At 43.5% G+C, this 13,286-nt stretch overlaps 1 protein-coding gene across 4 annotated transcripts in view; it reads right to left on the reverse strand.

The window, feature by feature from the left end:
* The window catches only part of COL17A1 (collagen, type XVII, alpha 1), a 95,452-nt gene that overhangs the window by 65,469 nt on the left and 16,697 nt on the right, over positions 1–13,286 (reverse strand). The window contains exons 5-13 of one of the 4 annotated variants that reach the window (XM_015420124.1): positions 11,895–12,026; positions 11,165–11,212; positions 10,845–10,880; positions 10,292–10,339; positions 9,424–9,567; positions 7,524–7,679; positions 4,940–5,011; positions 4,244–4,315; positions 3,335–3,412 (exon numbers count right to left, since the gene is read on the reverse strand). In XM_015420124.1, the coding sequence (XP_015275610.1) occupies positions 3,335–3,412; positions 4,244–4,315; positions 4,940–5,011; positions 7,524–7,679; positions 9,424–9,567; positions 10,292–10,339; positions 10,845–10,880; positions 11,165–11,212; positions 11,895–12,026 (786 nt within the window). Of the gene's footprint in view, positions 1–3,334; positions 3,413–4,243; positions 4,316–4,939; positions 5,012–7,523; positions 7,680–9,423; positions 9,568–10,291; positions 10,340–10,844; positions 10,881–11,164; positions 11,213–11,894; positions 12,030–13,286 lie in introns of all 4 variants that reach the window. The other 3 variants (XM_015420126.1, XM_015420123.1, XM_015420127.1) reach the window with 3 other exon arrangements.

Consider the following 13,286-nt stretch of genomic DNA (forward strand, 5'->3'; position numbering starts at 1 on the left):
AGCGGTTTTTAAATTGTAGCTACAGAATAAATACACCGGATGGTGTAAGACTGATGTGGGTGGCGCACACACAAATCCAAAGGCAAGTTTAAAGGCTTGACTGCTGGGATACTGTGCAGTATGCTGTGAGTGCAGAAAGGGCCAGATGGAAGTCCTTCCAGCCAAAATCCAAATGCAGCTGTAGAGCAGTAACTAAAAGGTCACATTGTAATGAGCAAGCATTTTGAGTTCCCCAGAACTCTGCTTCAGGCTGAAGGCACTCCTGATTAGATTAGGCGATGTTAGGTGCAAAACAGATTTCAAGTTGCACCAGTGCCTGCTTGTCAGAGAAAAAAGGGACAGGTTTTACTTTGAAAGGTCTAAGACTCAAAAGACTGCTTGCAATTTTGTGACACATGCCGATGCCAGCAAAATATACTGGTAGGATCACCAGAGGCACTTTCTTCAGGGGATAGCTTTAAAGTAAAAATATGTTAATGATTAAAAATCAGCATATTTCTAAAGATATAAATTGGGCTTAGCAGGGTTAACTCTGTGTAGGATTGTACTGCCTATGTCTGACAGCAACAATGCATTTAAGTGAACCTTTTACAACATATGATCATTTTCAGAAACATTCTCTTTTTTAATTAATTTAAATTAGCATACAGGGTATTAAATGGCAAAGCCCTTAATGGAAAGTTTAAATAAATTGGGGAAAAACAAGAATTTAATTATATTCTGCATGGTAAAGTAGCACATGGGAAATTAAAATATGCTATACCTATGATAGTTAATAAGCAAGATCCTACCAGGTCTCAGCTAAACCAGCCCCATCCCACACAGTAATCCATATATATATAAAAGAAAGTCCCCTCACCATAAAATCAATGCCCAGGCCAAACCGCTGGACCTAGAAACACCAAATTCGGGGAGAGCGCTCCTATCATGGCATAGATGCTCACTAAGAAGCGATTTTTAGAAACTCGACCCCCTGAGGGGGTCAAAAGGGATAAAATGTGCTCCCCCCATTCATTCTTATGTGGCTGCCAGGCAGCTGCCTCCTTGCACCCCCCATTCTCTGATTTGTCAGCTGCAGAGCTCAGTGTTCTGAGGTAAAAAAAAAACAGTTACAGGGGGCTACAGAGAGCTAATGACTGTTGAGGAAATCAGGAGTGGCCAACCACCTGTGAGGTGAAGCAAAGCTGCTGGCCCAGCCTCCCTATGGCTTCAAACATGCTCCCCCCTCCTACATATGACAGGCTGTCAGGTGCAGTTGCAGGGTGCTTAAAGCCACAAGGGAGCCCGCCCCAGCAGTAATGCCTTAGTGATCCTGCCAGCCCTGCCTCCACAGTGGCTTCTAATACTCCTTCCCCCTCCCCTCCTACATTGGACAGGCAGCTGCCTGTCAGGTGTAGAAGAGAAGGTTGGATGCTTACAGCCACTGGAGAGGTTTGCCTTAGCCCTGCTGCTGGCCCAGCCTCCCTGATGCCTTTAAACATAATCCCCCCACCTCCTACACCTAACAGGAGGTTGTCTGTCAGGTGCAGCAGTGGTTGCAGGGTGCTTAAAACCATGAGGGAGCCCGCCCCAGCAGTCTACAGAGAGGTCCTTCAGTAGGGGGGGGGGGAAAGTATGTATGTCTCACTTCATTTTTTACACTACAGTCTTCTCCATTAGAATTCCTACAACAAATGTTACATTTCAAACTTTATATAATCAGTATTATAACTGGATTTACAGAAGTTAAATACCGTAGCGAAGCACGGGTATCAGGCTAGTTATTCTATAAATGCAAGTTTAGAATTAATTATTTTAGTTGTGTTATTATTGCAGATGTGATCACTCAGTGAAGAACACCTTCGTACAAAAATATGATGATCTGATATTTGTTTATAAAAGAAACTTTAATAAATTAAAACAATTAAATTAATTTGATTAATTGAAGAAAAGTGTTAACTTTGTGGAGGGAAAGTCTCTGTCGCATTGATTTTACATTTTTCAAACACTCAGTCCCTGGTAAAACATGTTTCCCCATGACTACTGATGAAGATTAAAGCAGAAAGTGCCAAAGCAGGATTACAGTTTAACATCAAAAAGACACAAGTAATGGCCACTGGGGAATTACACAACTTTAAGGTTGATGATGAAGAAACTGAAATTGTTCAAGGGTTTCTATTTCTTGGCTCCATCATCAACCAAAAGGGAGAATGCGCCCAAGAAGTCAGGAGATTGAAACTGGGAAGGGCAGCCATGAAGGTGCTAGAAAAGATCCTTAAGTATAAGAATGTGTTGCTGGTGACCAAGATAATTCATGCCATAGTATTCTCCATCACTATGTATGAGTGTGAAAGTTGGACAATGAAGAAAGCCGACAGGAAGAAAGGGGATTCCTTTGAAACATGGTGTTGGAGGAGAGTTTTATGGATACTGTGGATCGCCAAAAAGACAACTAAGGCCCCAGGCACACGGGCCGGATATCGTGGGGGGGGGGGAGGCGTGGCTAATTGCCCCACGCAGGTTTGATCCACGATTACGCGATCAGACTCGCTGGCGGCACACCACCGGTCCTTCCCTTGGCGCCGGTGGGTAAACGAGGGACCGGAGGGGAATGCCACACGCCGGCGCGATCACACCACAGGGGTCTGGAGGCAGCCTGTGGCAAACGTTTACTAGTACCTTGGAGGTACTAGTTTTTTAACTCGCATTGTCAGCAGTAAGCCACGAGTGCGCTCCACTTCCCAGATGTTGGGGTGTGATCGTGCCCAGATAATCCACCCACCATCCGTGCCTCTCCCGCGGCTACTTTGCCATGTGACCGGGGGCCTAAGTGGGTCCTAGACCAAATCAAGCCTGAATGTTCCCTCAAAGCTAAAATCACTAAACTGAGACTACTGTACTTTGATTACATTATGAGAAGACAAGAGTATCTGGAAAACACAATAATGCTATGAAAAGTTGAAGGAGGCAGGAGAAGAGGAAGACCCAACATGAGATGGATTGACTCAATAAAAGAAGCCACAGCCCTCAGTTTGTAAGACCTGAGAATGGCTACTAACAATAGGACGTTTTGGAGAACATTAATTCATAGGGTCGCCATAAGTTGGAAGCGACTTGACAGCACTTAACACACACTTCCCTCAGCTAGCAGAGCAAATACTGTTCCTGCTGGGAATAATGTGGGCTGAGATCAGGAGCACCTACCCAACAGTGCCTGTGAAATCATTAGTGTCAGGAGATACAACTCCTCATACATGCAACATACATGAGTATGGCTATCTATTGCAGAAAGGCTACTGTCCCCTTGATTATGTGGAGCACTTTCCACACCCTGTGCAACAAGAGACAGACTTACCTGTTGTAGCTGAGGTAGAAACACCAGTACTAGTCACACCGGAGCTCTGGGTAGTATTTTTCTTTACTCCATATGCTGCTAAAAAGGGGGGGGGAGGGGGGAAGAACACTTCTTCAATTTGCTTCTTCAAATTACTGGAAGCCAAAGGGAGAGATTTAGATGGCTGCCTCCCCCAGGAGGAAGTAGAGGAGCATAGGAAGAAGTACTAATTAATAATGATAATAATATTTCAATATAAAGCATGTTCTGATGGTTGAGGAGAAATTATTAACTGTTTTCATTAACTGGCATAAAAGGAAAAAAGGGGTACTTTATGGAAAAATATAAGCCAATATTAACATCTTAATAGAACAGCAGCGGCTGCCATAACTTTTAAAAGAGCCCCTAAGGACAGCTGGGGGAGCCAGAATTACCTCTCACGCGAGAGGTGGAATTTGCCCCTATGAGTCCAAGGCCACCACCCCGGGCCTCAGGGAGATGGGGGAACATTTCTCCCCACCCACCGTGTCCCAACTGATGTCTGGTGGGAGCAGGGGGCGGGGCTTATGTGCCCGCCCCCTGGGCTCCTGACTGGCGGAGCGGCGCTCCAGTGCGCTCTGGCAGGAACCGAGGCCTGCTCCTCCCCATCTAGCACTGCCCCTCTGCCACTGCATTAGCTAGCTAGGGAGGAGAAGTGGAAGCTGCACTCCACCCCAGCAGCAGCACTGCAGGCAAGTGAGTAGGCAGGTGTGGGAGGATTGGAGGAGAAGCAGGAGCCGGTGGTGGCTGTGCTGAAAGTTGGCAGCTTAGCTGTGAGTGGCCAGCTGGAGAGGGGGGAGAGTGGATGGAATTCTCTCTCTCTCTCTCTCTCACTCTCACACACACACAAATCTCATCCCTGCTTGTAGGCTCATCATAGTAGTTACTGACCTGTTGAGGTTGTAGTTGCACTGTTGGTGGCCGCAAATGTGCTTGGAGCCAGATTGTTTTGGACACCAAACACTAAAAAGAAAATGTCCTAGGATGAGGTTCACATTTATTTAACTAGCAAAGATAGTCACAGTGTCTTCCACTTAGGCACCATCTCCAGATACTGAAAGCCTTTGCAGTACTGAAGCCAGCTAACTGGCTGATTCATCGTGCATTTGATATACAGTTTAAATTACGCTCTCAGATATGACCAGATGCCTATAACCATCCAGCTAGCATAAGCAACCCTGTTTAAAGAGGCACCAATATGGAGTAAATCCACTGAAGCAAACTGGATTACTCTCAGTGTACCTCTGGTGCCACTGACATGAGGGACCCTGAGGAATGCCAACTATGCATTGAGAAATACCTGGAGATTTGGGGAGTGGAGCCTGAGGATGGAGGGGTTTGCAGAGGGGCAGGACCTCAAAGGGGTACAATGCCATAGACTCCACCCTTCAAAGCAGCCATTTTCTCCAGGGAAACAGATCTCTGTCACCTGGACATGATACGTTCTAATTCTGGGAGATCTACAGCTTCCACCTGGAGGCTGGAAACCCTTGGGACTGGAGAAGGGAGAATAGTCTTATCCAGTGCACTCTCGTAATGCGCCAAGGTTCTTGAAAAAGGTAAAGAGGAAAGATGGAGAAAACACACCTGTTGAAGAAGTACCGAGGCCTGCATTCATATTGGGGGAGCTGGGAGCCAGATTGTTTGGGACTCCAAACACTGCAGAGGAATGTGAAGAATAAAGGAAGAGACTGTTGACTATGTTGAAAAGTACAGTAACATTTCAGCAGCAATGGGGCAGGAAACAGCCTTTTTCATTGACCTCTCCACAAACACAGCAGCAATGGGGCAGGAAACAGCCTTTTTCATTGACCTCTCCACAAAAACAGTCCCATTTTACACGTAGTATTTCATGAGCCATTCTGAACCAACAGGAGTTTCTGGACCACTTTTAAAGACAGTTCAACTAGTTGTAATCAGAGCACAGAATATTGTGAACAAATCATACTTTCTGAAGGTCAGCCAAAGCTGATAAAAGGTGATACCGGACCTCCTCTAAGGACGGTTCCGAATGCCCAACTCAGACTTATGTACGACAGTGGGTGTGGCGTGAGTAATTTTCCCGTGTATACAGAGGTCAGATTGGCCAACGAGCGCTCCTATTTCCCAGGAAGTGAGACAACACGCTAGGTTTAATGAATAAATGTTGCCTTTTACTAAGCAGTTTTCAAGCATACGAAAAACAGATGCACATGCAGAATCACACAAGTTCCTTAGTTACAATAGTATATAGAAAGCAATCAGCAAGGAAAATAAGAAATTCAACAGACAAGGGAGATAACACAGCAGGATATCGCTTATACTTATCTGAGGTCCAAGCTGAGAAGAAATCTCCTCGTAGAAGGAATGGGGCAGCTTAAGGATCAGCGGGTGAACTCTAAAAACACACGGACTGGTCCAGCCAAGCCAAGTGCGGGTTCTCGGGTCGCGACTCCCGAGAACGCAGTAAGAATCACCTGCAGCACTTAAGTTGCAAGGTAAGGAGGGATGGGTTAACCAGAGAAACAAGGCTGTGTTTCTCTTTTTAAAAGCTTGTTTTTGGGCTTGGCTTAAGGCCAATAAACCCTTAGGGTCTGTCCTCTTTACTACGGCTGTAGGTTAAAGAGTTGTGACGTCCTAATCGAGGGGAAGGGGGCAATATGCAGATGCTCTACCCTAACTTCAGAGAGAGCCATGTGGCCAGGTGTGAAACCGTCGTTTCCATTGGCAACCTTTGACTTGCAGAGAGATGTGCCTGGTCCATGGGCCATAAAGGAAGTTTTCTTTGTGATGCCAAAACCAGATAGGAGGCCGGGTTACGTGGTTTCCCACAGTTCAGCAATGGTGGGAAAGCCTGTTGTTCTGCCAAGTTTCCAACTGAGCAATAATGGCATTTGTCTTCTTTGTCCCGAGGCACTCTGGGAAGGTGCAGGGAAGCACGTGTCCTGCAGCAGGCAACACCAGCCTTGCTCATCCAGATGCAAGCATGAGATGTGCAGCCAGCCATACAAACACAGCAGCAAACACAGCAGTAATCCCTGAGTCCCAAATGCACATATACACAGACATCTGACAGACACAGCTTCAGCACAGTACAGACAAATGCAGTTACAAACACACATGGTTACAAAGGTGCCAGGTGCTACAGGGAGATACGAGCTTCCAACTGCAGACCAGGATTCAGCAGCACCCCCAAAATGTTATCTAACTTCTTCAAGGGGGTTGCAACCCAGTCCAGGACAGGCTGACTCCTCAGTCCTCAAGTGGCTCTGTCATTGACCACTAGCACTTGTATTGTATGGCATGAACCTCTGTTTAGTGGCCCTCATCCACCTTATTGCCTTCTACATGCATTTATTCAGGACTTCCTCAGACTCAACCCCACACTCGATTCAGCTATTAGGGAATAGTGGAGTCTTATATTGGTGGTGCCTCTTACCAAACCCCTGGTTAATCTCTCCCATGTAGATACTAAGCCACATGGGGGAGAAGAGGTACCTCTGCAGAATCTCATAGCAGATATGCTAAAGGTTTGAGCACAACTTTTCAAACCACCTTCTGGAAATGACCAGCCAAGTAGGAAAAGGATCACTGATGTATGGTGCCTCCTTACTCCCAGTTCAGCCAACTTCTCCAGAAGGATATCATAGTCAATGTTATTGAAAGCTGCCAAGATGTCTAGGAAAAATCAAAATACTCCCTGTTGTAATTCTCCTGTGAAGAATATCAGTCAGAGTAACCAAGGCTGTTACCATCCCAAATCTGGGTATGAATCTGGACTGAAGTGGGTGTAGAATGGTTTAATAACAATAACAAACTTTTAGAAGTTATTAAAAGGGAAGGGTAGGTTTAGTAAAACATATCTAGATGCCTTTAGTAAGAAAAGTGAGTTGCACACTCCCAGAGAAGGCAACTTTTCTTCCTATTTTCAAATTTAAGAATAACAGAAATAATTTGGCTTGGGGGAGGGCAATTATTAGACCCTGAAAACAAAAGCAAACCGTGAAGCTAATTGGGGGCAGCTGGAAGAGAAAAGTAAAATGTATATAATTTATTTAGATGCTGTACCTTCTAATTTTCATTCTTCCTCTGAAGCCCTTAAGACTTCTTGTGTCCATCATATAATTAGTTATTCCATGATTCTAAGAAAAACGATACCCAATCTTGTGTAACATCTGCCATTCATGTGTACCTGATCCAGAAGAATGAGCTGCAGTGTTGATCAGCGATGAGCTCTGGGCCATGTTGTTGTGGTAGCCACCAAGAGATGACCCTGCAGGCAGGGTGGAGGACCACATATATGGTGGGAGGGCAGCATTCAAGATGGTTGTGTCATATGTTCCTGATACTGGAGGGAAAGTAATAAAGGAAGTCCAAAATCAGATTTGTACAGTATTTAATACTTGGAAGAGATGACGTATTCTGCACCTCTCACATGAACTGCACAATGTAAAATATGAAATTCTGGAATTCTAAACATGTTTTAGGGGTTGTCTCCACAGTCCACACAGAATCTGTCATCCAAACTGGAGCAGGTGTTTTTTTGGGGGAATCCACATGATATTGTCCCTTATTATTCAACATTTCCAGCTTCTCCCTACTTTGATGTGATCTTGGTTTAATATAATCTTTTTGGAAATATAGTCAACGTGCCTTTGCAAACTGTGTGGATAGGAAGGTTCACATTTGTGAAAGTTCTGCCCAAATTGGTACAATATTCCTTGCCTCAGCCCCCCCATCCCCCCAGTGAATGCTGTCCCCCCCCGCCACTGGAGTGCTTTTTAAAAATCTGCAACTGCGGTATTATAATGATCTCTTTACCCAATCTGCCTGGTCACCTTTTAATTTTTAAAGGAATAAGTCTCTAGCCCTTTTTGTTGCCCAGTTGTCACATAGCATATAGGAAGGGAGATGATCTGGAAGGGAAAGCCTGGATAACTGGCGCCACCTGCAGGTGTTTCGATTTGCATCGTAGGGAAGTTGCTGCAGTTGCATGCCAGACTTAAAGAAGCAGGAGAATTCCTACTTGTGTAGATCTTGCTGTTTGCTCTTTACCTTGTGCCCTCTGCACGGACAGGCTCTTTCCCAACTCACCATCTGCCCTTGCTATGGTAGATCCCTCCACTAGGGTCCATCCTTATCCCACAGTACTCTATACCGCCTGATCTATCAATCACCATCCCTTGGTTTCCAGTTTCCAACTCTTGTCTCTAAGGGTGTAAGAAATCTGCCCATTTGAGTCAGTAGAGTATGTTGCAGGGGAAAAAATTGTAAAGCTGAAACCAGGAAGATAGCTCCAGTGCAGAGGACAGAGGACAATAAGCCAAGGCTGTGCCAACACTGCAAAATTATTAAAAAGTGGCTACAATTCACTGGGACTGCAAAAAATAGCTTTTGCCTAGATCTGTTCCTGAAGAAGCCAATGTAAAAAGGCTTATCATGGTGTCACCAGTTCCATGTAAAGTAAAGACTTTAAAGTGCTGTGCTTTGCTCCAGTTGGGGAATGCCTTTGGGCAATCCTGTAACCAGCTTTCACCTATTTTGTACTATTACAGCCTAAAAATAAAAGATCAAGCTATATGTGATATTGAGGATCAGTATTCAGGTTACCAAACGTATAATTTAACTTCAATAAGTAGCTGGGAGAAGTGGTGATATGTATCAGAGGGATTTAAATCTCTCCATTCACCATTTTCCAATCTGAAACGCCTCCCTACCCAGATTTCTTTAAGCACTATAGGGGGAAAAGGCAGCCATAAAAGCAACCAGTCCTTTTCTCTGCTGGGGTTTAAAGCAGCCTGAGTGGGGCATTTCCAGTCAAGGAAACGGAACAGGGAGAGAGCTAACCCCCCCTCCCTTCTTCCCAGTGCCATGACCTTATCCATACGGAGGCCCCCTCAGCAGTTATTTTTAGGGTCAGGACATGGACCCCAGAATTACATGTAGTCTAGTTCTTAGGGTTGCTTTTGTGGCCTCTGGTATTCTCACTAGTCACTACATTGTTCTGTGATTGGACACAAACAGTATAGAATGATCCTTTGAATACTTCGGTATTTCATTGGTCTTTATTTCACAGTCTAACAACGATGTACCTGACTGGGAGCTCTCTGTAACCATTTTGGTTTCCACGACAGCTTTCTTGGGTATTGGGAGTGTGCTTGATGAGGACCGTGTTGGGCTGGCGCTTGCTGAGCGACTTCCCCGAAGAAGTCGTTTAACGTCATCCAGTTCGGTCCCTGAAAGAGACAAGGGATATTGAGGCATAACTGCAAACATTGTTTTCCAAACACAAACCGCACCTGAAATCTCAATGAATTATCTCACATCTGAAAAACATGATGATCTCAGTAGGGATTGGAATGCTTTATTGCTTTGCATCTTAAAAATAACTGATGGATGGTTTATGTTTTGGCAGCCATATTTTAACAGCAGGACTCCTTGTTCTCCAAGACCACACATGTTATATTGAGGATCGGCGTTCAGCTTCCCAAGTGCATAATTTAACTGCAAAAAGCAGCTGGGGGGTCATGATAGCAGCCACCATGATAGAATGGTTTGAGTGTAGGACCAAGAGCAGGTCTCACATGATGACCTTGTGTCTAACAATCCCCCTTAGATTAACATATCTCACAGGTTTGTTAATGGTGATAAAAGAATGGAGAACCATGTATGCTACACTTAGCTCCTTATACAAAGGAAAGGCTAAATGTTTATAGGTAGGGGAGAAACTTTTTTTAAACTGTCAGACTGGGTGACCCTTACTTCCCTATCCATATATATTTTTGTGACCCTTCAGTTACCAACCCAGAGCATAGGAAAATATGTTATGACATCATGGAAAAATAAGAAGACTAGCAAATGGTCCAAAGGAAGAGGTCACTATTGAAACTCATGGATTATTGATCAAGAGGAGATCCAGCTACCTTTGTTCAGACCCAGAAAAACAGATGTAACACTTACACCTGGTTGATGGAGAAGCACTCTGCAGCCTCACTCGGATTTCACTCTCTGTGGAGGACAAAGGGAAAGAAATGGTTCATTGTGAAGTGAGTGATGTATTGGTAACTCAAGGTCCTGTACGTGAGCCTCCAGACCTCCAAATTTCCATTGCTGTTGCTGTTCATATTTCTGCTTCTTCATCTCTTACACCAGTCTCTGCATCCTGTTCTGATTGTTCACCCTGCACTGCATTCTGGTTTTTATTAGGAAATTTGTCTAAAATTAATCTTGGCTTTGGCATACATGACATTTATTATGTTTCTCAACCCATGTCTTTTTTTTCTTAAAGACTGACAGTACACTCCATGATACGTGTATTGATTATATTAAGGCAAGCAATATTTTTATGTGATTGTGTGAGCAAGAATCTTTTTTAAAAAAAATGAGATATAATCTATGCATACTAGAGTACATAAAAGCTCAAAAATTCCATCCCCTTGAGCACATCTACCTTGTATCTTAAAATTGTAGCATAGTCATATTTATTTAGAAACATAGAGAAATTATAGCTTACCTCGGGTTTGGCTTCGCCCTCTGGTAGCAGAGGAACCTGTAAAAACAAAATAAATGTTAAATGCCATTGTTTGGCATTTATCTTAGAAAGCTGAAAAAAAGACAGCACTACAGTTGCAATTATTACATAAATTTAATTGATTGCAATAAAAGGCTTTGCAATGAAACTAAAAATGACAATTAAGCACATCTATCTAGTTTGCATAATTTATTCCAGTCAAAGATATGGTAATTTTTCAAACATAGAATTTTAACCATAAGGCATTGATATGCATGTGACCTCAAGTTGGCCTTCACAGTATTAATAATAGAAAAACGTACCCAAATCTTTTCTTGGAAACTCTGGAGATGAATTTGCACTGGAGCTCCCTATGGAAAAAGAGACATTTCATAGTTAGCATTTCTACTGGACTTTCAACTGTTCAAACTATTTCACATACATTTTCTCCCGGAAACTCAACTCTCTAAGCACCATCTTGACAGTGCTCTGGCTAGAGATGGGGACAGATCCAGAAACAATGTATTGTGTAGGCAGGCCCTACACCAGTTCTCTCTTTTAAAAACTTTACTACCTACTATTTTATAATGCAAGGCAGTCCATTATATTGTATATCATGTCATGTCTTGAATATGTAATATAAAGCGTCAAATGCTTTGTTTTGAATTTAAAAACAGCTCCTGGAGGTTGTATTCAGAACATCAGTGGATTAATTTGGAAGAGGTGAGGAAAATTGCTGATAAAAAATGTGATAACTATTGCTGTTTCTGTGTGGAGTGAGAAAGCGGGACTATAAAGGCTGTAAAAGAAGTAAATAAACCTCTGCAATGATATGTATGAGCATTCTGAAAAGGTCATGAATAGACACAGCAGTATTTTCTTTTCTTTTTTTCACTACAGGACACAGCAGGATGTTAAAAGAGTAAATGGGTCCCAAATGGCTGGGATCTATATAGTATAGATGGCAAACCGCAGACTGACAGGTTAGGATACTTGGGATAATTAGTCAATACATTCCTACCACTCCTATTCCCTTGTCATGGTCTATGATACCTTCATATGTTGCATGGCGGGTGGTATAGGTTTTTCGCTCAAAGGTTGACCCAGGTGATTTGGGAAGAGTAGAGGAAGGAGTGATGGCTTGCTTGTAGGAGGAAGAGGAGGAGTTCATTCTAGCATTCCCACCTGCTGATGAAACAAAGCCTCCTCAGATATGTGAAAGACATGTACAATGGATTGGACTGTCCTGGAAATACACACAATGTCTGTGGTTGAGCCACAAAGCCTTTTAAAATATCAAAGAGGGGATGAGTATGCAGCCCAACCCAATGCATGTTTTACTCACCCCTGCTGACTTCAATGGGGCTTACTCCTAAGTAAATGCATATTGGCTAGCAGCTCTATGGTTAAGCTAGAGGAGATGCTGGAATGAAGATCTATTACTGAATTGGTCCAGAGCCTTTTCCAACTCAATCACCTTCATGGTCCTGATCCTAGGGCCTTGGCATTAGGGGAAGGGGGGTTCGTCCTTCCATCCTTGCATGATTTCATGTTATTAAATCTGCCAGTCCCACACTGCTGTTAGTCTTGACAGAGAAAGAAGTAAGGAGTGCTCATTGTGCATTTTTTTCTTCCTTCAAAGACTAATACCAGTATGGAGACGGTGGTTTGGATAAATGAGCCTGCACTTTAGAAGGATTAAAGCTACTCTTCCATCTCCACATGGCCTTAGTCTGCATTGGGATTGCGTGTGTCTGCAGCTTAGTTTTACAAAAGAATACCGGGAAGATCTAGTCACATCTTGTCTAGTTACTCAGTTGAATTCTACAAAAACCATCCTAAACTGCCATTGCTGGATTTACCTTTTGGCAGCAGTAGCTCAGAAGAGGAAGCAATGTCGTCCTCAAAATACAGATTGTCATTTGACTTCGAAGTTAAGTACAGCAAACATGAACTATACATTACACTTAGTTATGTGATTATTTCACATGACAGATGTTCTTCTCCTCCCCCCCCCCAATGTAGATTCCAGGACTGCTTTTTTGAGGGAGAGAATGGTTGTGGTGGGGAGGCTTTTAACCCTTTTCTCACCTGTCCTTTTCAAGCTGGAAAATGCCACCCCTGAGCAACTTTTACCCCTACTGGGGACAAATACAAGTACCAGTAAGTTTCCCTTCACTGAGTAAATGTGATTTACGGGCAACATTTTTCAGTGGAAAAATGGCTTTGGATGGCTGTGATCTTCCCTGTGCCATCCCATCCCTTGAAAAATCAGCCCCAGCAGCTGAATTGGTAAAAGAAAAGTTCTTTAAAACCATCACAGAACTAAATGCAATATATAGTTCTGCAAGTCTTAAGTAAAAAATCTGAAACCACTTTTGGCCCACTTTCAAAATGACTTCTGAACACAACGATTAAGATGGTGCTCTTGTTCCTGAGCCAGCT

Source organism: Gekko japonicus, unplaced genomic scaffold (assembly GCF_001447785.1).
Source record: "Gekko japonicus isolate JY-2015 unplaced genomic scaffold, Gekko_japonicus_V1.1 scaffold29, whole genome shotgun sequence".
NCBI lineage: Eukaryota > Metazoa > Chordata > Lepidosauria > Squamata > Gekkonidae > Gekko > Gekko japonicus.